The sequence below is a fragment of the Myiozetetes cayanensis genome, unplaced genomic scaffold, assembly GCF_022539395.1.
Source record: "Myiozetetes cayanensis isolate MyiCay16 unplaced genomic scaffold, myiCay2020 scf29, whole genome shotgun sequence".
NCBI classification, from domain to species: Eukaryota; Metazoa; Chordata; class Aves; order Passeriformes; family Tyrannidae; genus Myiozetetes; species Myiozetetes cayanensis.
Genome location: NW_026087510.1, coordinates 4422358 through 4444023, shown reverse-complemented (window position 1 = coordinate 4444023; position 21666 = coordinate 4422358). Strand labels below are relative to the sequence as shown.

The following is a 21666-nucleotide window of genomic DNA, read 5'->3' as shown; positions in this document are numbered from 1 at the left end:
GTTGGGTTTTCTTTCCCCTGAGCAGCCCAGCAGCGAGCCCAGCCCCGGCTCACTGGCATTTCCATCTCAATCCGCCTGAAGGGGGTGAGCTTTTGGGGAAGAAAGAGGCTCCTCTCCCTCTCCAGGCCAGAATCTGATCTCCAGATTAGCTTGCTGCTTATCAATAGAGGCAACAGTTGTGATTGCAACTCAACACTGCTCCAGCCCTGGAAGAGCATTGGTGGAAAGGGAGTTTTCAATTGGGAGAGCAAGGGACTGAGCCATCCTTTCAGTCCCCAGCAGGAATTGGCACGGGAGGACCGGCATGCATTCTCCATTGACATAGGACTTCGTCCTGCTCCACCAAGATTGGTCTAAAATTTCAGACCTGATCGCTCCTCTAGTCCACAAAACAGGTTGGTAATTCTTTTTTTTTTTTTTTTCCATACCTAAATGATTGTAGTTTCGAATGGGATATGATAAATGATGTGTTCTTGATGAAGTCTGTCATGTTTGCCGAGTGGTGCCAGTCTTGCTCTTGTCCTCAGACTGCCACACAGTCTCCACTAGTCATCCTCTGCCTGCTCTCTGTTAATGAACCCGCAGAATTTACAGTCCTGTCATCCTCCTTTCATCTTTCCAAGATAGGGAATGTGGCAAAACTTTTCCTTGGTGGAGGGGTTTTTAGTCAGTGGCGAATGTGGTGGCTGGAAGCAGGCTGGGACCAGCGCTGATGTGACTGCAGCAGTGAACAGGGAGGAACTTTCTGTCCGCTGTGTCCCATACTTTTCAAGCTCCCAGAAACTGGAATCAAGTGGGAATGATGTGGGACAGATGATGGGGTGTTCCCCCTGTGCACTCTATGTGTTGTGCATGTGTATCTGTGCCTTTAGGAGGTGTTGGATCTGCTGATCCACAAACCCCACAAAAACAGATCTACGGAGAACACAAAACACCGCTGGCTTTTCTAGGCAGATATTTGAAGCTGGGAAGGTGGAGAGGCTGATGTGAAAGCCCAGGCTGTGCACAATGCGTGGCTGTAGGCTGGTGTGTGAAGCTGGGCACGTACTTTTCCAACTGGGCACACACACGCTGGGAACATGGGAGACCTTCCCGGGAGCCCTGCCCGTGTGTGATCGCGGAATCGACAGGCGAAGAAATCAAAGCAGGTGTTTTAGCAATATTTTCTATTGGATTAATAATGAGTAACAAATTGCATTAGGCACAGAAGGAATTAAAGCTGGCACGGGGTTTCTCTTTCATTTTCCCAGCCCTGTGTCTGCTCTCCCTCTCTCATTGATCCCTGTGCAGCAAGGAGGTGCCCAGCTGTGTAAATGTTTGTGCTTCCTCCACGCTCATCCGAAGCAGTAAGTGGTGGCTGTGGTAGGAGCCAGCACAGAGGATTAGTCAAACAACAGGGCTTGAGATACCCTTAAGGATGTGTTCTCCAACCGCTGTGATGTATGTCTGGGTTTCTTTCCTTCCTGTAGGATGAACAAACAGTCGTTCCTGGGAACCTGCGTGGCCCTTTTGGTGATAACAGCCCAGCAACGAGGTGAGAATCTCCCTCTCAGGTGCCGGGAGGCCAAAATTCCCCAGCTCTGCTGTGCCCAGAGACCCCAGAGGGGGTGGAAAACACCCCAGCTCCTCGGCTTGGGGTTGTATAAGGACCAGGGGGAACTGAGTGTTTCCCGTGGGGAGGGACAGGCTGGGAATTTTAAGAGACGCTTGTGCATATCATTTATATGGCTGTGTGTGCACGTGGAGGTTGTGTTGGTCTGGCCAGTCACTATGAAATCAGTTTGAAAACACTTTAGTGTTAGGACTGCTGAGTAGGAACAGCAGTGTGGCACCAGCAGTGCTAAAGAAACTGGAATTAAGGAGTGTCTGCTGTGTTCCCTGTTTTAGAAATCAGCAAAATCCATGTCTCATAGCTATGCCTTGGCTGTAATAACTTTTCAGGTGTGTAACAGCTGTGAAATGACTTACTTTACTACCTGTCAGCCCGAAGTTTTGCCGTGGCCCTTTGGATATATCTGTGAAACCAGGCTTGTGGCTTGGAAACCATCACGTGCCACCTCCCTTTATGTCCAGAGGGGCACTCAGACCATGCAGAGGTCTCAGGAAATCAGGCAAACTGGCCCCATCTGAGGCCCCTGAAAGCCCAGGAAGTAAAAGCATGTCCTGAATCAGGGTGAACAGAGCTGGGATAGTTCAGATCCTGTGGGCTCGTGTGGGCCGAGATTGAATGTTGTGAGGACAGGGCATGGCTTTCCTACACCAAAATGGGGAGAGGGGAGGGGAAAAAGCAGAAAAATCCCCATTTCCTCTGTGAGGAGCACGCTGGAAACAGGGCATGAGATGACAGCAGACATTGCCTGAAGGACTGTCTTCTCTCTATCTCCTTCCAGCTCACACCATGGGGAGTCTGTATCCATTCTGGCAGAACGACACGAGAACACCCAAAGTCGATGATGGAAGCTCTCCCGAGATCAAGATCTCTGTCCCTTTCATCTATTTTGGAGTCCCCTACAGAAGCATTTATGTAAGTGGAGAAACAGACCTTCCCTTTACTCTTTTCCTTGCCATTAGGCTGTATTTTAAATGCTCTCTCCCTGTCATCAGGAACTGGAAGATTTATTAGCAACTACCTGACAAGTTCTTAGATTTCATGAACTGATAGGTTTTATGATTAAGAAAGTCAAAGGTATATTTAATGGGATAATGTCCATGGGAAAGGAATATAAAAGGCAGTAAATTTTCTTTGTAGGTGATTAAATGGTACAGCAAAGCTAAGGGCTTGACACGAGGGACATTTTTCCTGTTACATGACAAGAAACAAGAAAATGCAGAGACCTGCTGGGGAGGGGGGAGAGGGGCAGCAGTTTTCTGGGTGCCCGAGATGAAGACAAAGTGCTGCTGCTCTCAGGTGGTGGCACAGCAAAAGCCTGGCTAAGGGGACACCAACTCCTCCAGGCTGGGCTTGGACATCATCACAACCTTGCGCAGGCACCTAAGTCAGCCTGAAATCCTCTCCCCCCAGTCCTCTGATTAACCAGCGGGGTTTCTGCCGCCTGCAAAGCCTCGCTCAGGCCACGTGGGTCTCCCGGTGCAGGTGAACAACAACGGGGTGATCTCCTTCAACGCCCTGGTCAGCCAGTTCACCCCCGAGGCCTTCCCGCTGGCCGACGGCCGCGCCTTCGTGGCGCCCTTCTGGGCCGACGTGCACAACGGGATCCGGGGGGACGTCTACTACCGGGAGAGCACGGACCCTGCTCTGCTCAGGAGAGCCTCCAGGGACGTCCGCAAGCACTTCAAGGACATAGCCTCCTTCTCTGCCACCTGGGTCTTCATCGTCACCTGGGAGGAGGTCACTTTCTACGGCGGGAGCAGCACGACGCCGGTGAGAGGGTGGTTCTTGATGGTTCAGTGTGTGTCTGTGTATCTACATATCAATTGTGTAATTGTCCTTTGTGTGTAAAATTGAGTGTGTTTCACTGTGCTCCTCAGTTCCCCTCGGGCAGGGAAGCACCGAGGTCCTTCCACCTTTCTGTCTCGTGGGAGCCTCGCTCCCTGCTCTCAGATCTCCAGGGAAAGCATCATCCCCTCCTTGGTGCTGGCAGGCAGTGTGTCTAAACAGGGCTCTGACACCACTTAGGGGTGTTTGGCTTGATCACACACTTGTACTTAATTTTTTTTGTTAGATACAAATGCAGATATTTGTGATGACAGCTGACCTGCCTGCAGGGGAGACCGGTCAGACTGGCCAGAGTCACACTCGTGACTCAACCATCTTATTTTTGAGTTATGTTGTTGTTGAGGATGGGGATGGCAGTGTGGTGGTTTTTTAGGGCATGAACAGCTTTTAAATATCTGGTTAATATGTGAGCTGTGATTGCAGCTGATGTTGGGAGGTCCATGCTGGACTCCTGGCAGCTGAAGGCTTGGGCTACAGATGCAATCCTAGAATGGTTTGGGTTGGAAAGGACCTCAAAGCTCATCCTGTCCCACCCCCTGCTATAGGAAGGGACACCTTCCACTAGACCAGGTTGCTCCAAGCCCTGTCCAACCTGACCTTGAGCACTGGGGAGAGAGGGATCCCAGCTATTTTTTGGGACTAGGCTTGTTTAGGATTAGCAAGTGCCAAAAGCTGGTTTCTTCTGTCTCGAGGAGTTGGCTCTGATAAACAGTCCAGCTCTTTCCCATTTGTTAGAGAAGCTTGAGATTTAATGCATATTTTTTGCCAGTCCTGGCAGCACTTGCAGAAAAAAACCCCACATATATATTTATTTGCAGACAGGAAGCAATATAGTGATTCGTGTATTGCCTGAAGAATTACGTTTGCAACACGATGCAATTTATTTTGTTGTGGAGCAGCCTTCCTGCTCAGCAGCAGCAGCAGCAGCAGCAGCCAGGGCTCGGGGTTGGCACGTGGAACAGCACGATGCAACTGAAGCAGGAGATTCATCGCAATGCAGAAAAGCTGCAGGAAACAATTTGGGGAATGCGGCCTCTGGGACGCTGCAGTTGCTGCCTCGTGATGTCACCTGAATTTAGTTCGGTTTCTGAGAGCCTGGTGAGACAGCCAGGGTGCTCAGGGGCTGTGAGAGAACCGAAGGGGAGGATTTTTGGGGTTGGTGGAAGTTGCAGCCGTCTTACACCCGGCACTAGGTCACCTCCTGCTGCTCCTGAGCAGAGCAGGGTTTGCTGCCCCACCAGAAACTCTCAGAGTGCTCCTGGCTTTATGTGTGACGTGTTAGTGATCTCCCAGCACGGCAGAAGACTTGGCAAAGGTGAGCAAAGTGTGATGGGGATGCCAGAAGTAGGAGGCAGAATCCCAGGGGAAGGATGCAGGAGTGGGAATGGTGGCTCTCCCGCTCACCCCGGTGTGAACTGTGCCACTTGCAGCTGCTGGGAGGCTGCTCTGCCCACACCTCTCACTCTCCTGACAGCTCCCAAAGCCTGCTTTGCCTCTGTGTCCGAGATTCCTCGTGGCAGGAGCAATTATGTGCCTTGGAAGTGACCTCCCCTGTGGTGTGCAAGCAGGGAGTGCAGCCCTGGGCTCCCCCCTGCAGTCCTGAGGCATCCTCAGAGCCCATAATCAAACCAGTGGGTTTAGCACCAGGCTCCTTGTATTGCTCTTGATTAATTAGAAGAGAGGTTATCCCACACTTTGTCCCCTGCTAAAATCCTGCTTGCTCAGAGGCAGGAGGAGCAGTTGTCATGGGATGGTCCCAGTGCAGAGGAAGGGCAGGGATGGGAAGGACAGGAAAATGCAAAAAGCTGAGAGAAGTGATTGACTTTGTTCCCAGTGATGAGCTCTGCTGCTGGATCTGCGTGGATAGAGGGAATATCTCAAGGGAGGAGGCTTCTTCTGCCTTTTTACACAGCTATAAATGGAAAATGGGGGTTATGCTGCCCTCACCACCTGGCAAAGCGAGCTCTTCCCACCTGGAGCCCTGCTGGAATGTGTCTGGAGTTTGGGGGGCTGGAAATGCAGAGTCATTTCAAGGGAAAGGAAGAACACGAGCAGCAGATTTAGCAGGCAGTGAGGGGATTTGGCAGCCAGCAAAGTGCATGATATACATGGCTGGCTTGGGTGTAATCCACCTTTAGCAGTATTGTAGGATATGGATGTGGAAGGGAACTGGGAAGGATAATGCAGCGAGGAATAAAGCTGAGATAGGGTAATGGGAGATAACAGACCTTAACAACCCGAATCCTGCCCATTGCCTCTTCCCCCTGAGCTCATTCTCATGCTGCCATCTATTGGTGTTCCCTTGGATCAGAGACGGGCTTGTCGTCCTCCCAAGTGGAGGAAAAGGCAGGGATAGGAGCTGGTGGAGCCGTGGCAGCAAGCACAGGCATATTTTGGGTCTAATTCAGCTTCTGCAGCTCTTCACTGCGAGGTTCCCGTGTCTCACCCAGGCCAGAGGTGAAAGGACAGGCAGGCAGGGTGAGAAAAGCAGCATCACCCTGTGAACGTGCTCCTGGTTTTCCACAGGTGAACACTTTCCAAGCTGTCCTGATCTCAGATGGAGTGTCTTCCTTTGCCATATTTAACTACCACGAGATCAGCTGGACCACGGGAACAGCCAGTGGAGGGGACCCCCTGACTGGTCTTGGTGGGGTGATGGCCCAGGTGAGGCTCCTGCTCCCGTATCCCTGTCTCTGTAGAACTCTTGGAAAGCTTTCCCAACATGTCCGTGCTTCCTCATACCGCTTCGTCCCCCAGCATCTCCAGCACTCCTTGCATCCCACTGCTGGGCACAGTGGGATGAACACCCCAAAATCTGGTGGTGGCAGCAGTTCCATCTGCCTGAAGGGGGAGGGAGGTTCCTGCATAAGGGGAGTTTCCCTGCATTGCTTCCTCACTTTATCTTGGCCATTCAACCCATACCCCCTTAGATCTATATTTACAAACATATGTATATATACACACCTAGATCTGTAAATATACATCCATTCTGCTTGTAGCACCTGTTTAGCTTTTCACTCACATCCAGACTGCCTGAAAACTGCAGTCCCTGAGGAGAGTTGTTAAAACTCAAGAGGAGGGAGCAGAGAAGCGAGGAAAAGCAGCGTCGCTTTCCGGTGGCCAAGAGGAGTGATGGAATTTGCTCTCTCTTTGGTTTAGGCTGGTTTCAATGGAGGAAATCTCACCAACTACTTCGGCCTCCCGGGCTCCAGGACTCCAGACATAGTGAATATTGAAGAAACAACCAACGTGAACGTCCCTGGGCGCTGGGCTTTCAAAGTAGATGGCAGAGAAATAGACCCGGCCAACGGCTGCAGCCTGAGAGGTAAGGGAGGGATGGCACTGCTTGGTTGCAGATTTTGGGGTGCAGTGTAGCAACAGCTGACACTGTTGGGATCCTAGGGGAGAGGTGCTGAGTGCTCTGGGCTGCTGTGTTTTTGCCAAGGCATCCCCAGAAGCACGAGAGTAGGTGCAGTCACTGCAGTTGCTGCACCCAAATTCCAGTGATAAGAGGTGGCAACAGGAAAGACCTGGGGACAGCAATTTCCTCTGGCCCCCACATTAGGGAAGCTGGCCTTGTGGTCCCATCTCCCTTATTTCTGCAGGAGGAATAGCAGGTTTTCCCTGTACAGAGCCTGTGCCTGTGTCACACAGAGCAGGGGGCTATAAAGGCATCAATCAATGCACACAGTGACTGCACAGGGACTCTGCTGCACAGAGATTACTGCGTTGCCATTTGACCAATAAAACTCTCAGGAGCCTCCACAGTGCTCCAGGAGTCTTTCCAGCAAGAGAGGATTGTCATTTGTGAGTGGACACTGGAGACATGAGGCTTCTTTTTATCCTGGTCTAGGACTGTACCAGGGAAGGCTCCGAGGCTCTTGCAGCCACAGCAGGGTTTTAGGTCCAACTGCTGCAGCCCCTTCCAGCTGCTGACCCCAGGAAGAAAAGGCTGGGCTTTGCAAAGGGGCTGGAAACCATCTTGGGTTTGCAGGTGACAGAGGAGTGTGAGTAAATCCCACCACTGGATTTAAATTTCACGCTGAATGTCTGATTGCCCTCGATGAGAGGAGACGCAGCACGAGGTGTCAGAGCATTACGACACTCCTTTCCCAAATCCCCCACACCAGGGTGGCTGGCATGTGGGTCTTGCTAACGGGAGACATTTGTTGCAGGGAAGTAGAAAATAGCTTTTTTTTATTATTTTTTTTGGTAGGAGGCAGGGAAGAGCACAAAAGTTTAGGAGGGGTAAATTCAGGCAGCACACGGCGGGAGCCGCACGGCTGAGAAGTGTGAAAGATGGCCAGATGGAGCAGAGAGAAACTCTCCCGGGTTCTTGCCACCCTTGTTCTCCCGTCTTCTCTCAGCCTCTCATGTCTCTCACCAGAGACAAACCTGCCTCCCTTTATAGTGCCACGTCTGCTCAGCCTGCGGGATCACTCAGCGCTCCCGCTCTGGCTGGGGTGTGGTGTGGAAGGTACTTATCAGCAGCTCTTTTGCTTTCACAACTACTACGAGCTCTTTCTGAATGGGAGTAAATTGCTCCAGGGCTGCTGGAGGCAGAGTCACTTTTTGACCCGCAAAGTTGTGTGAACAGGGGAGTGACAGAGGTGACAAAATGCTGAAGGACAGCACAAGTGCAGCGACAGTGCTGGGAACAGCCTCCAAAAGGCATCAGCTTTACCAGTGGACTTTCCCTTTGGGAAGAGAGCACAAATGGCTCTTGTGCCCTGCAGTACTGAGGCAGAGTGAGAGTTGTGGGTGTCCAAAATGTGTGGAATAGCCATCAAGTTTTCCAGCCTGTGTGTTGCAGCACTGGCCCTGGATTCGTGACAGCGCTCGCAGCACTCCATGGACTAGAAGAGGATGGACCACACACTGAAAACAAAGCTTGGGATTGCAGCACTTTGCTGAATGGCACCTGCTGGGAGACTGCACAAAGAAAGCGGCCGAGAGGCCCAGTGGCAAAACACTTTGGTGGTGATCTCGACCACAGGGCCAGCAGAGCCCCGCAGAGGAGCGGCACGGTGCACTCGGCTCCTCTGTCTGGAGAAGGGATGTAGCGTGGGTTTTTTTCCCCTTTCTGTCTTTCTAGGGCAGTTTCTCCACCAAGGGGAGATCTTTTGGGACAACGCCAACTGCAGCACCAAGTGCCGCTGCCTGGACTTCGGCAATGAGATCCTCTGCCAGGAGGTGGCTTGCGGCCCCTTTGAGGCGTGTGAGACCAAGGCCAGGTTCTTCCAGTGCGTGCCGGTGGAGAGCAGCACCTGCGTGGTGTTCGGAGACCCTCATTACCACACCTTCGACGGCTTCCTCTTTCACTTCCAGGGTTCCTGCTCCTACCTCCTCGCCAGGCAGTGCTGGCCAGGCTCCCACCTGCCCTACTTCAACGTGGAGGCCAAGAATGAGAACCGAGGCGGCTCCTCCGTCTCCTGGCTGAGGGATATTTTTGTGGAGGTCTACTCGCACAAGATTGTTCTCCCCAAGGGCGGCTTCGGGAAGGCAAAGGTGAGAGCCCTGCTGGAAGGGGAGAACTTGCCAGGCTGGCTTCTCTGAGGTGGCAGTGAGGCTGTGACAACAGCTTGGAGAGCGTGGGATGGCACTTCTGGGCCTCGTGTGTCCCTGGGGAGTGGGCACGGGTGACAAGTGTGGTGGAAAAGCCCTGTGGCTTACAAGTGGCTGTCCTTCTGTGCGTGTCCCTAACCCTAAGACACCATAACATGGCTGTGTCCCAGTATGAGGGCTCTGCTATTTCCTGCGCTGGCTCAGCCTCCTGGTGTTGTCCCCGCAGGTGGATGACCTGGTGGTGTCCCTGCCCGTCTCTCTGGAACTGGGTGCAGTCAAAGTCTACCAAAGTGGCCTATCCACAGCCCTGGAGACTGACTTTGGCCTGCTGGTGACCTACGATGGAGAACACTACGCCTCCATCTCCGTGCCGGGCTCCTACATCAATGCCACGTGCGGTCTGTGTGGGAATTACAACAAAGACCCCGAGGACGACATCCTCCGCTCAGATGGCAGGTTGGCCACCTCCGTGCCGGAACTGGGGGAGAGCTGGCAAGTGCCACATCCCGAGAGGAAATGCTCCACGGGCTGCTTGGAAAACTGCAGCCTCTGCGACGCCGCCACCGAGTCCCTGTATTTCACCCCCGAGTACTGCGGCTTCATCAACAAGACTGGGGGACCCCTCTGGGAGTGCAGCTCGGTGGTGGACCCCACTGCCTTCGTCCACAGCTGTGTCTATGACCTCTGCAGCGCCCCTGTGCCCAGGGATAACGGCACTGGGCTGTGCCAGGCCATCCAGGCGTACGCCACGGTGTGCCAGTCCCTGGGCATCTCGGTGGGAGAGTGGCGGACACAGACGGGGTGTGGTGAGTGTCTGTTTGTGCTGGGAGCCTTCCCCTCTGGAGGAGAGGGGTGATTTCAGGGGTTTGCCTGTGTGTGCACAGATGAGGGGAAAGAAATCCAAGGGAGGGAGTTGGTGGAGGGATTCGTGGGAGAACGGATCAGTCCCTCTCCCTGGCATCAGACTCTTGCTCCAGCAAAAGGGTGGTAGAAGTCAGGTATGAGGTGGGAGCTCCATGTTGCTCTGCAGACAGTCAGCTGCCATGGTGAGAGATGGAGGATGGACTGGGACAGGGACAGGCTGATGGCACACTTCTCAGCCCATCCTCCTCAAATAGCTGCAGGCAGTTCAGTGGCTCTGGAGTGGTTTTGGAGGAGCCCCTCTTGCATGAGAGGAATGGCCAGGGAAGCACAGAGAGGAAATGGAGGGACCAATCCTACCATCAAAATGGAGCTCAGGGGTCTCTGTGTGTTGTCTCTGCTGTGTGTCAGTAGGAACAGGGTAATTGGCCCTGAACTGTGCCATAACATGGTCCCCCTGTTTGTGTCCCCTCCGCCCCACAGCGACGGCCGTGCAGTGCCCGGAGCTCAGCCACTACTCGGTGTGTGCCAGCAGCTGCCCTGCCACGTGCTCAGACCTCACAGCCCCGCTGGCCTGTGCCTCCCCCTGCACCGAGGGCTGCGAGTGCGACGAGGGCCACGTGCTCAGCCGGGACCGCTGCGTCCCCGCCCCGCAGTGCGGCTGCGACGTGGACGGGCGCTACTACCCCGTCGGGGAGTCCTTCTGGGCGTCCACGGACTGCACGGTGCAGTGCCAGTGCGAGGACGGAGGCGAGGCCAGGTGCTTCAACACCACCTGCCCCGAGGGAGAGATCTGCACCATCGAGAACGGCTACCGCGGGTGCTTCCCCCCGCGGGACACCGCGTGTTTGGTGGGGCAGAGCCAGGTGCTGCAGACGTTTGACGGCGTCGCCTTCCCCTACCCGCTGGAACAGTCCTACACGCTGCTCAAAACCTGCCCCGAGAGGCCGGACTTCATCGAGGTGGACATCAGCCAGAAGAAGGCCGGACCTGCTCCCAGCGGGCCGCGCGTGGTGCGGGTCCAGGCAGCCGGCCAGGAGGTGAAGATCGGAGGCACCCGCCTGTCGGACATTAAGGTAAAGGTGCTGCCCAGGGCCAGGGTGGGGACGTGGTGGTTTGTGGTGGGATCGCTGTCCCCTTGGAGGAGGGCTCGTGGGTCTGTGGCTGTGGACCAGACAGCGTGGTGGCAGGTGGAGGAAACCCATCACCCATGGTGAACCATCACCATGTGAGTTGTTGCCGCAGCACCACTATTCCTGTTTACTGAGTCAGGTGTCTCCTGCAACTTGTTTTTTTTCCCCTGGAAAAACATGCTCTGTCTGGGGACAAAAAGCAAGGAAACAGCTGTGTGTCCTCACTCAGAGGAGGCTCTGGGCCTCGGAGGGTGGGTCAGGGTTGGGAGGTGTTTAGTGTAGTCAGGGTGGAGGGAAAAACCACATCACCCTCCCTGAAGCGTCTCAATCTGCTTGTTCCTTGTAGTTGAACGGCTATGACGTGGAGCTGCCCTATTTCCACCCCTCTGGACGCCTGGAAATCTACCGTGGTGACAATGGCACCGTGCTGGAGTCGGAGGGGCTCCTGACCATCAGCTACTACGGCTCGGGGCTCCTGGAGATCCGGCTCTCCACCTCCTACTTCAACTGCACCGGGGGCCTCTGCGGCCTCTTCAACGGCAACGCCAGCGATGAGTTCAACCTGCCCAAGGGCAAATTCACAGACAACCTGGAGCTCTTCCTGGAGAGCTGGACCACCTTCGACGAGATCTGCAACGGGGAGTGCGGGGACCTCCTCATGGCCTGCAACAATGACTCGGAGCTGCTCAAGTCCTACCGGAGCCGCTCCAACTGCGGCATCATCAACGACCCCAGCAACAGCTCCTTCCTGGAGTGCCACAGCGTGGTCAACGTCTCGGCCTACTACAGGACGTGCCTCTTCCGCCTCTGCCAGAGCGGGGGCAACGTGTCAGAGCTGTGTGACTCGGTGGCGCGCTACGCCACCGCCTGCAAGAACGCCGACGTGGACATCGGCCAGTGGAGGAGCTACAGCTTCTGCCGTGAGTCCACCAACGCCTTTAAGTAGCCAGGGTGGGGAGAAGGGGGTTCAGAACCCACCACACTCAGGCAGGGTCTTTTTGTTGGGAATTTGTGGGTGTGCAGAGGTGGAGCAGGTTTCTTACGGGAGGCTGAAATTACAGCAGTGGTTTCTGAGCGTGCTGGAGCCAGCAGGGACACATTTCGCAGCGAAGCGATTTCAGGGTGGCGTTCCAGGAGGCAGCAGAAGTTTTATGATGCGGTGCAGGAGCGTTCCAGAGCTGCAGATGGTGTCTGGCGGTGCTGTGTGCCACCACCAGAGGATAATTTGCATAACACTGGTTTTTAGCTGGTTCTATAAACTTGCCGTTGGTGGGAGAACATTCATAATTCAGAAGAAGCAAATGTGAAAAATCCCTGGTGTGGAAGTACATGGTGGGAAGGCAGTGCCTGCCTCTGCCTCAGAAGTTTCAGGGAGGTGCCTGTTTGGGAGCCCTGTCCTTTTAGGTTGGGTATCAGAAAAAGGTTCTTCCCCCAGAGGGTGATTGGCACTGAACAAGCTCCCCAGGGCAGTGGGCACAGCCCCAAGGCAGACAGAGCTCCAGAAGCATTGGGATGATCCTCTCAGGCACAGGGTGTGTGACTCTTGGGGATGGTCCTGTGCAGAGTCAGGAGTTGGACTCGATGATCCTTGTGGGTTCCTTTTCAACTCAGGATATTCTGTGAAAATAGCAGGATGAGATGTCATTTGGCCCATGGCAGGACAGGGCTCTGATGTGAGGGCAGTGATGGCTGAGAGGAGAAGGGGTTGCAAAAGAAATTGGAAGAGACAATGGCCAGCAAGGTGCTGGGATTGTTTCCCCTCTGGCTTTTTTCCCCTACGAATCAGTCACCACTCACCCCATTCCCACTTTTTGCCTGTTCCTCACCCCGTGGGACTCACCCTCTCCGTCTGCCCAACCCTGCAGCTCTGGCCTGCCCGGAGAACAGCCACTTTGAGGAGTGCATGAGCTGCGTGGAGACCTGTGAGAGCCTGGCCTCGGGCCCCGTGTGCACGGACACCTGCACAGAGGGCTGCCAGTGCGACGAGGGCTTCGCCCTGCGCGGCACCCGCTGCATCCCCCGCAGGGAGTGCGGCTGCAGCTTCGAGGGGCGGCAGCTGGCCACCAACCAGACCTTCTGGATGGACATCTCCTGCCACTTCCTCTGCTACTGCAACGGCTCCGACAACAGCGTGTACTGCGAGAATGTCTCCTGCAAGGACGACGAGTACTGCCTGGAGGAGAACGGCCTCTACTACTGCCACGCCCGCACCGACGCCTCCTGCATCATCTCCGGCTACGGCCACTACCTGACTTTTGATGGCTACTCCTTCGACTTCCAGAGCAGCTGTGAGCTGATCCTGTGCACCACGATCTCCAGGCCCAGGGTGGAGCGGTCGGACACGTTCCCAGCGTTCACTGTCACGGCCAAGAACGAGGACCGGGACACCTCTCTGGCCCTGTGGGTGAAGCAAGTGCAAGTGGAGGTTTTTAACTACAACATTGTCATCCACCGTGCCTACAAATACACCGTGCTGGTGAGTGCAACGTCAGGAGAGGCGTGGTTGTGTCTGCCTGTGTGGCTCCCAAACCACAGAGTGATTTCTTAGGCACCGGGCCTTATGGTCTGCAGGGTTTTCCAAGGTTTGGGAAATGTGGATGCTTGGGTGCTGCCAGGCAGCTTTTGGAGGGAGCTTCTGTTCTGGCTGCCTTGTTTAGGGTGCAGAGGCGAGGCTGATGGGGACCTTTCTCTGGAAACACCAAACCACTCCCCTTTGTATCCCTCTGTGGCAGCTCTGATTGTCACTCCCACTCACAGTGCACCTTGTTTCCTTCCCTGCAGATCAATGATGAGCGTCTCTACCTGCCCCTGAAGCTGGGCCAGGGCAAGGTGAACATCTTTGCCTTCGGCTTTCACATCGTGGTCGAGACCGACTTCGGGCTGAAGGTGGTGTACGACTGGAAGACCTTCCTGTCCGTCACCATCCCGCGTGGCTTCCAGAACCTCACCTACGGCCTCTGCGGCCGCTACAACGGCAACCCCGAGGACGACCTGGTGGCCTCGGGTGGCACAATGGCCACCAGCATCGCTGACTTCGTCCAGAGCTGGGCCAAGAGGGACACGTTCTGCCGCGTGGGCTGCGGTGACCGCTGCCCGGCCTGTGGCAAGGTGGAAGGCTTCTGGAAGCCCCAGCAGCTCTGCAGCCTCATCCCGAGCCAGAGCGGGGTCTTTGCCAAGTGCCACAGCAAGATCAACCCCGGCTTCTTCTACAAGAACTGCCTGTTTGACACCTGTGTGGACGGGGGAGCCATGCAGACAGCCTGCAGCTGGCTGCAGAACTATGCCAGCACGTGCCAAACGCAGGGCATCGCCATTACTGGCTGGAGGAACTTCACCTCGTGCTGTAAGTGCCACCCTGCCTCCAGGTCCTTCTTTTTCTGGGGTGCCAGGGCTGGGGAGGCCCACAACCAGGCAACCAGTCCCTCCCATGTTGGGTGTGGGATCGAGTCTGGGACTCTCTATTCTTTACAAACTGCGTGTGGTACAGCAGGAGCAGGGGTGGAAAAGGGGAAACCTCAAGCTCAGGATGTATCAACCATCCCCCCACTGTTAAGCAGGAATTACATTAGTTGGCTTTGAAGCCAGGAGTACGTGTTTGCTCCAGTGAAGCCGCAGCCCCTTGTCAATGAGGTTGCGATGTGCTCCTCAATTAGGCTCCTGAGGATGGGGACTGCACGCCTCCCTGGCAGCCAGTCTCTCTGGCAAATCAGATGGGAAGTAATTGTCTTTGCTAACAAGACTGAAAATTAGATTTGTGTCGTTTTCCCTTCTGACAAGCAAGCTGGTGGCCCAGAGGCTGCTGACTGGCACCCTGCGTGGCAGGTCCGAGTTGTTCCCTTTGGGGAGCCAGGTTGATTTGGTCCAGGGAGCTAATGTGTGTGTGTTTTGTCCTCTGTCAGCTGTCAGCTGTCCCCCCAACAGCCACTACGAGAGCTGTGTGTCCCTGTGCCAGCCCCGCTGTGCCGCCATCCGGCTCAAGAGCGACTGCAGCCACTACTGCGTGGAGGGGTGTCAGTGTGACCCTGGCTACGTCCTCAATGGCAAGAGCTGCATCCTGCCCCACAACTGTGGCTGCTACTCTGATGGCAAGTACTACGAGGTGAGCAGCTCAAATCCTTCTCTCATGGCGTGCTTTCATCCTCTGGCTGATATTTCTGGGTGATATCGTGCCTGAGTGGGGATGGCAGTCAATCTGGGCTGGTGCCAGGGGGAGAGAGTAGAGGGGGTGTCTTCCAAGGTGTGCTGCATAACAACAACCATCACATACACAGCTGGTGATTTCTATCTGCAAAAATCATCACCCAGTTGTTGGGTGAGGGTGACCCAGGTGTCAAGCACAGGAGGGAACTGGTGGAGGCAGGATGGAGGACAGGGTGGTGGTGACTGAGAAGACTGTCTTTGGTGAGTGCCAGAGTCCAGGACTATATAACCAACTGTTCTAGGTATTCCACTCTTTGTTTCACATTAAATTTATTTATCTGTAGCTACTGGATGTCACTCAGGAGTCTGATGCAGCAGAGTGCTGTGCTGGTAGCATTGCTCATATTATAGCAGGTTGTATTTTGTGTCAGTGCATCTGTTCTGTGTAAGGTGTCTTTGCCAAGCCCCACAACCATAAGGAGCCAGTATTAAATATCAAAACCTTACATTACTGAATTAAATACTTAAATTAGGTAATCAAATCAAACCTTTTGATTGCCTTAGTGAAAAACACGTTACAGGGCTCAGCAGATAGACAATAGGTGACACACTGGGCTGCTATGTCAAGAACTCTGTTTGAGGTGCTGGGGTATTAACAAATAGGTTGGTGGCCAGCAGAGAGCAAGAAAGAGGTCAGGGAGGTGTTTAGCACTGTGTGGGTCCAAGAGGTGAGGAAGGCTGTGATGGCAGTGCAAACGTGCAGTTGTCTCGTGTGCGTGGGTAGCAGAGATGTTGCAAGGTAGGTGCAAACTGTTCTTGGCACCTTCTTCTCTGTCCTCATTGCCTGCTCTTGCTTGTTGTGTGGCAGAGGGGTGTAAACCTTGTCCCACAGAGGGCAGGGCAGGGATCCCCAGCCAATGCCATGGTGTAGTGGACAAGGTGGTGTTGGGTCATGGGTTGGACTCGCTGATCTCAGAGGTCTCTTCCAGCCTGGTTGATTCTGTCATCCTGTGATCCCGTGCTTCTCTTTCAGCCCAAGCAGCTCTTCTGGAACGGGGACTGCACCCGCCGGTGCCGCTGCTTCCGGCGCAACCTGATCCAGTGCGACCCTCGGCACTGCAAGTCGGACGAGGAGTGTGCCCTGCGCAACGGCGTCCGCGGCTGCTTCAGCACCCGCAGCTCCTTCTGCCTGGCGGCCGGAGGGGGCGTGTTCCGCACCTTCGACGGCGCCTTCCTCCGCTTCCCCGCCAACTGCGCCTTCGTCCTCTCCACCATCTGCCACAAGCTGCCCGACTTCTCCTTCCAGCTCATCATCAACTTCGACAAGTGGTCCTCGCCCAACCTCACCATCATCTCCCCCGTGTACTTCTACATCAACGAGGAGCAGATCCTCATCAGTGACAGGAATACTGTCAAGGTAAGGTCTCCACTGGGGAGTGGGGTACTGACTCCCAAATGGAGTGGGATGGCACTCGGGCACTCCCAGTAGTCTCCAGAAGGGCCCTAGACAACTGTTGCTGTTTTCACATCTGGGATGGTGGGAAGCGTTAGTGGGACCATTTTTGAGTGGCTGACACTCACACCCACAAGCAGAGGACGCAGGAGGGGAGATCAGCTCCGTGTCCTCCCTCGCTGCAGGTGAACGGCAGCCAGGTGAGCATCCCCTTCGTCACGGGGCTCTCCACCAAGATCTTCAGCCAGGAGGGCTTCCTGGTCATCGACTCCAGCCCGGACATCCAGATCCGCTACAACGGCTTCAACGTCATCAAGATCACCATCGGGGAGCGGCTGCAGAACAAGGTGTGCGGCCTCTGCGGCAACTTCAACGGCGACCGCACGGACGACTACGCGACGCTGCGGGGGAAGCCGGCGGTCAGCAGCGTGGTGCTGGCCCAGAGCTGGAAGACCAATGGCATGCAGAAGAGGTGAGTGGTGGGGCAGCCCTTCCCCGTGGGGTGGGAGCGGGGCTGGCCACACGAACCCCCCGCCACGTGTCCGGTGCCCACAGCTGCAACGAGCTGCAGTACTCGCAGTACGCCGCCTCCTGCGACAACGTCCAGATCCAGGAGCTGCAGAGCGACAGCTACTGCCTGAAGCTGACGGACATGAAGGGCTTCTTCCAGCCCTGCTACGGCCTCCTGGACCCGCTGCCCTTCTATGAGTCCTGCTTCCTGGACGGCTGCTACAACCACAAGAAGGTGCAGCTGTGCGGCTCGCTGGCCGCCTACGGGGAGGCGTGCCGCGCCTTCGGCATCCTGGGCACCGAGTGGATCGAGAAGGAGAATTGCTGTAAGGCAGCCAGGGGCCGGCTGGGTGGAGGGGAGAGGGGTCGGAGAGGTGCCTGCCCTGCGCTCCGAGGGTGAAGGTCGTGTTTGTGCTCTGCCTTGTGCTGTTTAGCAGGAGTGGTGGAAGATCCCTGCGTGGGCGCCGACTGCCCCAACCGCACGTGCGAGCTGGACAACGGCGGGGAGCTGTGCGGCTGCATCGAGCCCCCGCCCTACGGGAACAGTGAGTGCCCTGGGCATGGCTGTGGGGTCGGTGCTGAGCGGTGTGCTGGGCTATGGGATGTAGGACGGGCAGGGCACACCACAGGAGACAATCCCCACCCATTTCTATTGCTGGTGGTGGGGAGGAGTGCTGGTGGTGATCTGAACTTGTCTCATCTTCTCCTCCAGCCACCCATGACATCATTGATGCGGAGGTGACCTGCAAAGCCGCCCAAATGGAGGTGTCCATTTCCAAGTGCAAACTGTTCCAGCTGGGCTTCGAGCGTGAGGGGGTGCGGGTCAACGACCGCCACTGCCCCGGCATCGAAGGGGAGGACTTCATCTCCTTCCAGATCAACAACACCAAGGGCAACTGTGGCAACCTGGTGCAGGTGAGCTGGGACATGGGACCTGGAGAACTGGGAGTGGGGGCCAGACCTCCACAGCAGCCCAGCTTGACACCATGGTTGGGGCAGGGCCACACACTGATGAGAGCGATGCTTGGGAGCTGCTTTCATGGGTTGAGGGTCCACCCAGGGATAGGAGGAGAACAGAGTTAGGTCTTGTGGAGTAAGGGTTGTGGTTCCTCACCTCACCATTCCATACCCTTTCTGGCCAGGGGCAGTGGAGTGGCAGCAGGATCCTTAGTGTCACACAGCTTGTTTAGAGGCCAAGGTGTCTGTAGGAGCAGGGGAGGAGATGGCTGGCCTCAAACAATGCCCTGTGTCCCCTCTGCAGTCCAACAGCACACACATAGTGTACAAGAACACGGTGTGGATCGAGAGTGCAAACAACACAGGCAACATCATCACCCGGGACCGGACCATCAACGTGGAGTTCTCCTGTGCCTATGAGCTGGACATCAAGATCTCCCTGGATTCAGTCGTGCGGCCGATGCTCAGGTAGGATCCAGGGCCAACTGCACAGGTGGAGGAGGAGGCAGCAAGATCTCCAAAGCAAGGCACCAGTCTAAGCCAGTATTTTTTGTGTCATTAGTGTGATTAACCTGACGGTGCCGACGCAGGAAGGGAGCTTCACCACCAAGATGGCCCTGTACAAGAACTCGTCCTACAAGCACCCTTACCGGCAGGGCGAGGTGGTGCTCACCACCCGGGACGTGCTCTACGTGGGGGTCTTTGTGGTGGGGGCCGACTCCAACCACTTGATCCTGATGCTGAACAAGTGCTACGCGACCCCCTCGCGGGACAGCAACGACAAACTGCGCTACTTCATCATCGAGGGAGGGTGAGCGGCCCGGGGCCAGCATGGCCTCTTGGTTTCCATGGTGTCTGTTGGGGAGAGTGCTCGAAGGGGTGGTGGCATCACTTTTGGATTTTTGGCCAGTGATCAAGGTTTGGAAAGGGCAGGGAACAAGGCAGCCAGTGCTGCTAGGGCAGGATTAATTTGCTTAGAATTTGCTTAGAGTGGAGGTGGCCAGAGGTCCTGTGTGTGACAAGAGACCCAGATGTGCAGAGAAGTGACCTTCCTCATGTTAATGATGAGCAATGGGATGTCTGCAGCAGACAGGGGGATAAGGATCATGGCACAGGCATTTTGGGAAGTGGGAGTACAATGAAGTTGGAAGTGCCAGAGGGAGGTTACAGTGGCAGGGCATGACATCTCTGTTCAGACAAGCACACCACTGTGGGGCTCAGGGTGAGGGGGCCTTGCAGGGACAGGGGAGAGTGGTGTCCCTTGAGGGAGGGTCACAGGAGGGTCGTGGTGAGCATCAGTGCTTTGCACAGGTGCCAAAACATGAAGGACAACACCATTGGCATCGAGGAGAACGGGGTGTCCTTGACGTGTCGCTTCCACGTCACCGTGTTCAAGTTCATCGGGGACTACGACGAGGTTCACCTGCACTGCGCCGTCTCACTCTGTGATTCGGAGAAATACTCCTGCAAAATAGTAAGTGGGGCAAGTGCAGAGGGGCCCAGGTTGCTTGGTTTGAAGGGCTGTGTTGGAGTGCAGCAAGCCCAGTCGATGTGGCGATCAAGGATGTAGCTCTGGGGGTGAGAGCAGGAGGGCTGTGTGGGAGGGGCTCTGCAACCTGGAGACCTGAGCATGGTTGCAGGGTCCCTTTGGGAGCTGGGCTGGACTGAGGGGCACAAAGAGGGCCCAGACAAGGGTGAAGGTGACAGAAGTGGTGTTTATCCCCGCACAGAACTGCCCCCAGCACACGAGGATGGCCAGCGCGTTCGCCGAGGAGTCCAAGGAGCAGATCCTCTCAGTGGGGCCCATCAGGAGGAAGCGTAAGTGTGCGACCCCAGGGAAGGCTGGGGGGGGTGTTTTCTGCCATCCCAGTCTCGGGCAGCCAAGGACTGGGGTCTGGGAGCGCTGCTCAGGTGTCCCCCTTTGCCGTGTGTGCCCAGGATCGGACTGGTGCGAGGACAACGGGGGCTGCGAGCAGATCTGCACGAGCCGGGCGGACGGACCTCTGTGCAGCTGCGTGACAGGGACACTGCAAGGGGACGGCAAGAGCTGCAGGGGCAAGTACCAGGCTTGGGGCAGGCAGAGCAGGGGGCTTCCATGCCCGAGCTGAGGGGCTGTGGGGGTGAGCAGCGTGGGGAAGGTGGCTGGAAGGTGTGGTGTGTCACAGACAGGAGGGATGTGGAGGGCAGGGAGCCAGGTGTGTGCTCTTCCTGGCACCTGAGGGCTGCAGGGCCAATGCTGGCAGATTCTGAGGAGCTGGAAAGGATGATGACAGTGTACATTGTGGTGCAGGGTAGAGTAGATGCCATGGGTAGAGTTTGGGGGCTTGTGGGAGGGGTGCCCAGCAATGAGATCAGGCACTGGGAGGGTGCAGGACCGGCACGATTGGGGGGGCACTCGGGGTGCTGGGGAGGGAGGTACACATTGCACACGTGCCAGGGCCCCAGCTCACATGAGTCCTGTTGTGTTGGCAGCCTCCAGCTCTTCAGGGGAGCAGCGTGCCCAAGTGACCCCTCTGGTGGTGGCCCAGCTGTGGCTGTGGCTGCGGGCGGCTCTGCGGGACCTGACCTCGTAGGGGCGGCTCTGCCACCCCGCCAAAAACTGTTCTCGCGTCAGCCTCAGTCTTTGTAGGGTAGGAGACAGCCCCCCCACCGTGGCCACGCTGCCTCCAACCCTCTGCTGTGAGGAGAGAAGAGGGATGTGACCCGGAGAGAGAGTTTGGATGTGAAGGTGGCACGCGGCAGGCGCAGCGACAGCAACGGCAAGACAGAGCTGGATGTTTGCCCATGGGACTGTGGTTTGGGGGTGGTTTGGTTTTTTTTTTTTACAGGTTTCTATCATTGATGTGGACTCAAGGAGGGGTTTTTGCAGCTTTTCCCCAGGCTTTCCCTTACAGCTGCACTGTAGGTGGCCCACACTGCTGTCAGTGGTGTGGCACAGTCCGGAGTGTGTGTCCCTTTGCACGGACAGCTGTGGGTTTCCACAGCCCTTGGGAGCTGCCATCAGGGTTTTGGGAGCTCCTGGACTCAGCCAGAGGTAGGTGTTGGGGCACAGGCTGTGGGTCAGAGCAGTGCATTGCCACCACTGGATGTTGTGACACCTTGGGACCGTGCCACCCTCTGGCTCTCCGGTGCTGAGGTGTGTGTGCTGGAGAGCCAAACTCATCCCCAGGGGCTCTGGAAGTCTTGGTTTTGTGCTGCAGTGCTGACAAGTCAGTGTCAATATTTGGAAAGAGGTGCTTTCTGGTGGGCAGGAACAAGAGCCAGGGAAAAAGGGGGCTGGAATTCCCTGCTGTGTTTTTGTGAAGGGCCGCGGCAGAGTTGTTCGAGGGTCGGAGCAGGGTTGGGGTCTGCTTGCACAGGGCTGCAGCATTCGGGGTGCCTGGTGGAGCAGCCTTGGGGTGCTGGTGGGTGTGTGTGGGGGGCTGTCTGTGTTGGTGTCTCGTGTTTGTACTCTGTGAAACGGCTGCGTGGGAATAAAAAGTGCTGTAATCCTTCGTAAGCGCCGTGCTCCCGTGTGGTGGTGGCGAGGCCTGGGAGAGGCAGCCCGGGCTGGAGAGGGCTCTGGGCTTGGAAAGAGTCCCTGGGAGGGG

At 55.9% G+C, this 21666-nt stretch overlaps 1 protein-coding gene across 2 annotated transcripts; it reads left to right on the top strand.

Annotated features, from left to right (window-relative positions):
• The first annotated feature begins 38 nt into the window (after window positions 1–38).
• TECTA (tectorin alpha) lies at window positions 39–21624 on the top strand. 2 transcript variants are annotated; one of them, XM_050322922.1, is made up of 24 exons: window positions 50–395; window positions 1470–1534; window positions 2391–2524; window positions 3095–3382; window positions 5984–6121; window positions 6617–6782; window positions 8553–8965; window positions 9249–9828; window positions 10367–10959; window positions 11363–11936; window positions 12882–13492; window positions 13798–14359; window positions 14916–15115; window positions 16190–16573; window positions 16795–17081; window positions 17165–17445; window positions 17554–17664; window positions 17832–18034; window positions 18381–18544; window positions 18639–18887; window positions 19388–19550; window positions 19807–19894; window positions 20015–20131; window positions 20549–21624. In XM_050322922.1, the coding sequence occupies exons 2-24, from the start codon at window positions 1471–1473 to the stop codon at window positions 20647–20649; spliced, it is 6471 nt and encodes a 2156-aa protein (XP_050178879.1). In that variant the 5' UTR covers window positions 50–395; window position 1470; the 3' UTR covers window positions 20650–21624. The 2 variants fall into 2 exon arrangements, with proteins under 2 accessions (XP_050178880.1, XP_050178879.1); XM_050322923.1 differs by lacking the exons at window positions 17832–18034; window positions 18381–18544; window positions 18639–18887; ... (2 more) ...; window positions 20015–20131; window positions 20549–21624 and having other exon boundaries at window positions 39–395; window positions 17557–17664.
• Window positions 21625–21666: the final 42 nt, after the last annotated feature.

Excerpts from the sequence above, each read along its gene's own strand:
- TECTA (XM_050322922.1), top strand. The coding sequence starts at position 1,471 with ATGAACAAACAGTCGTTCCTGGGAACCTGCGTGGCCCTTTTGGTGATA. Across the intron at positions 8,966-9,248 it reads GCGGCTTCGGGAAGGCAAAG|GTGGATGACCTGGTGGTGTC; the intron begins GTGAGAGCCCTG and ends TTGTCCCCGCAG. Across the intron at positions 18,545-18,638 it reads GTCGTGCGGCCGATGCTCAG|TGTGATTAACCTGACGGTGC; the intron begins GTAGGATCCAGG and ends TTGTGTCATTAG.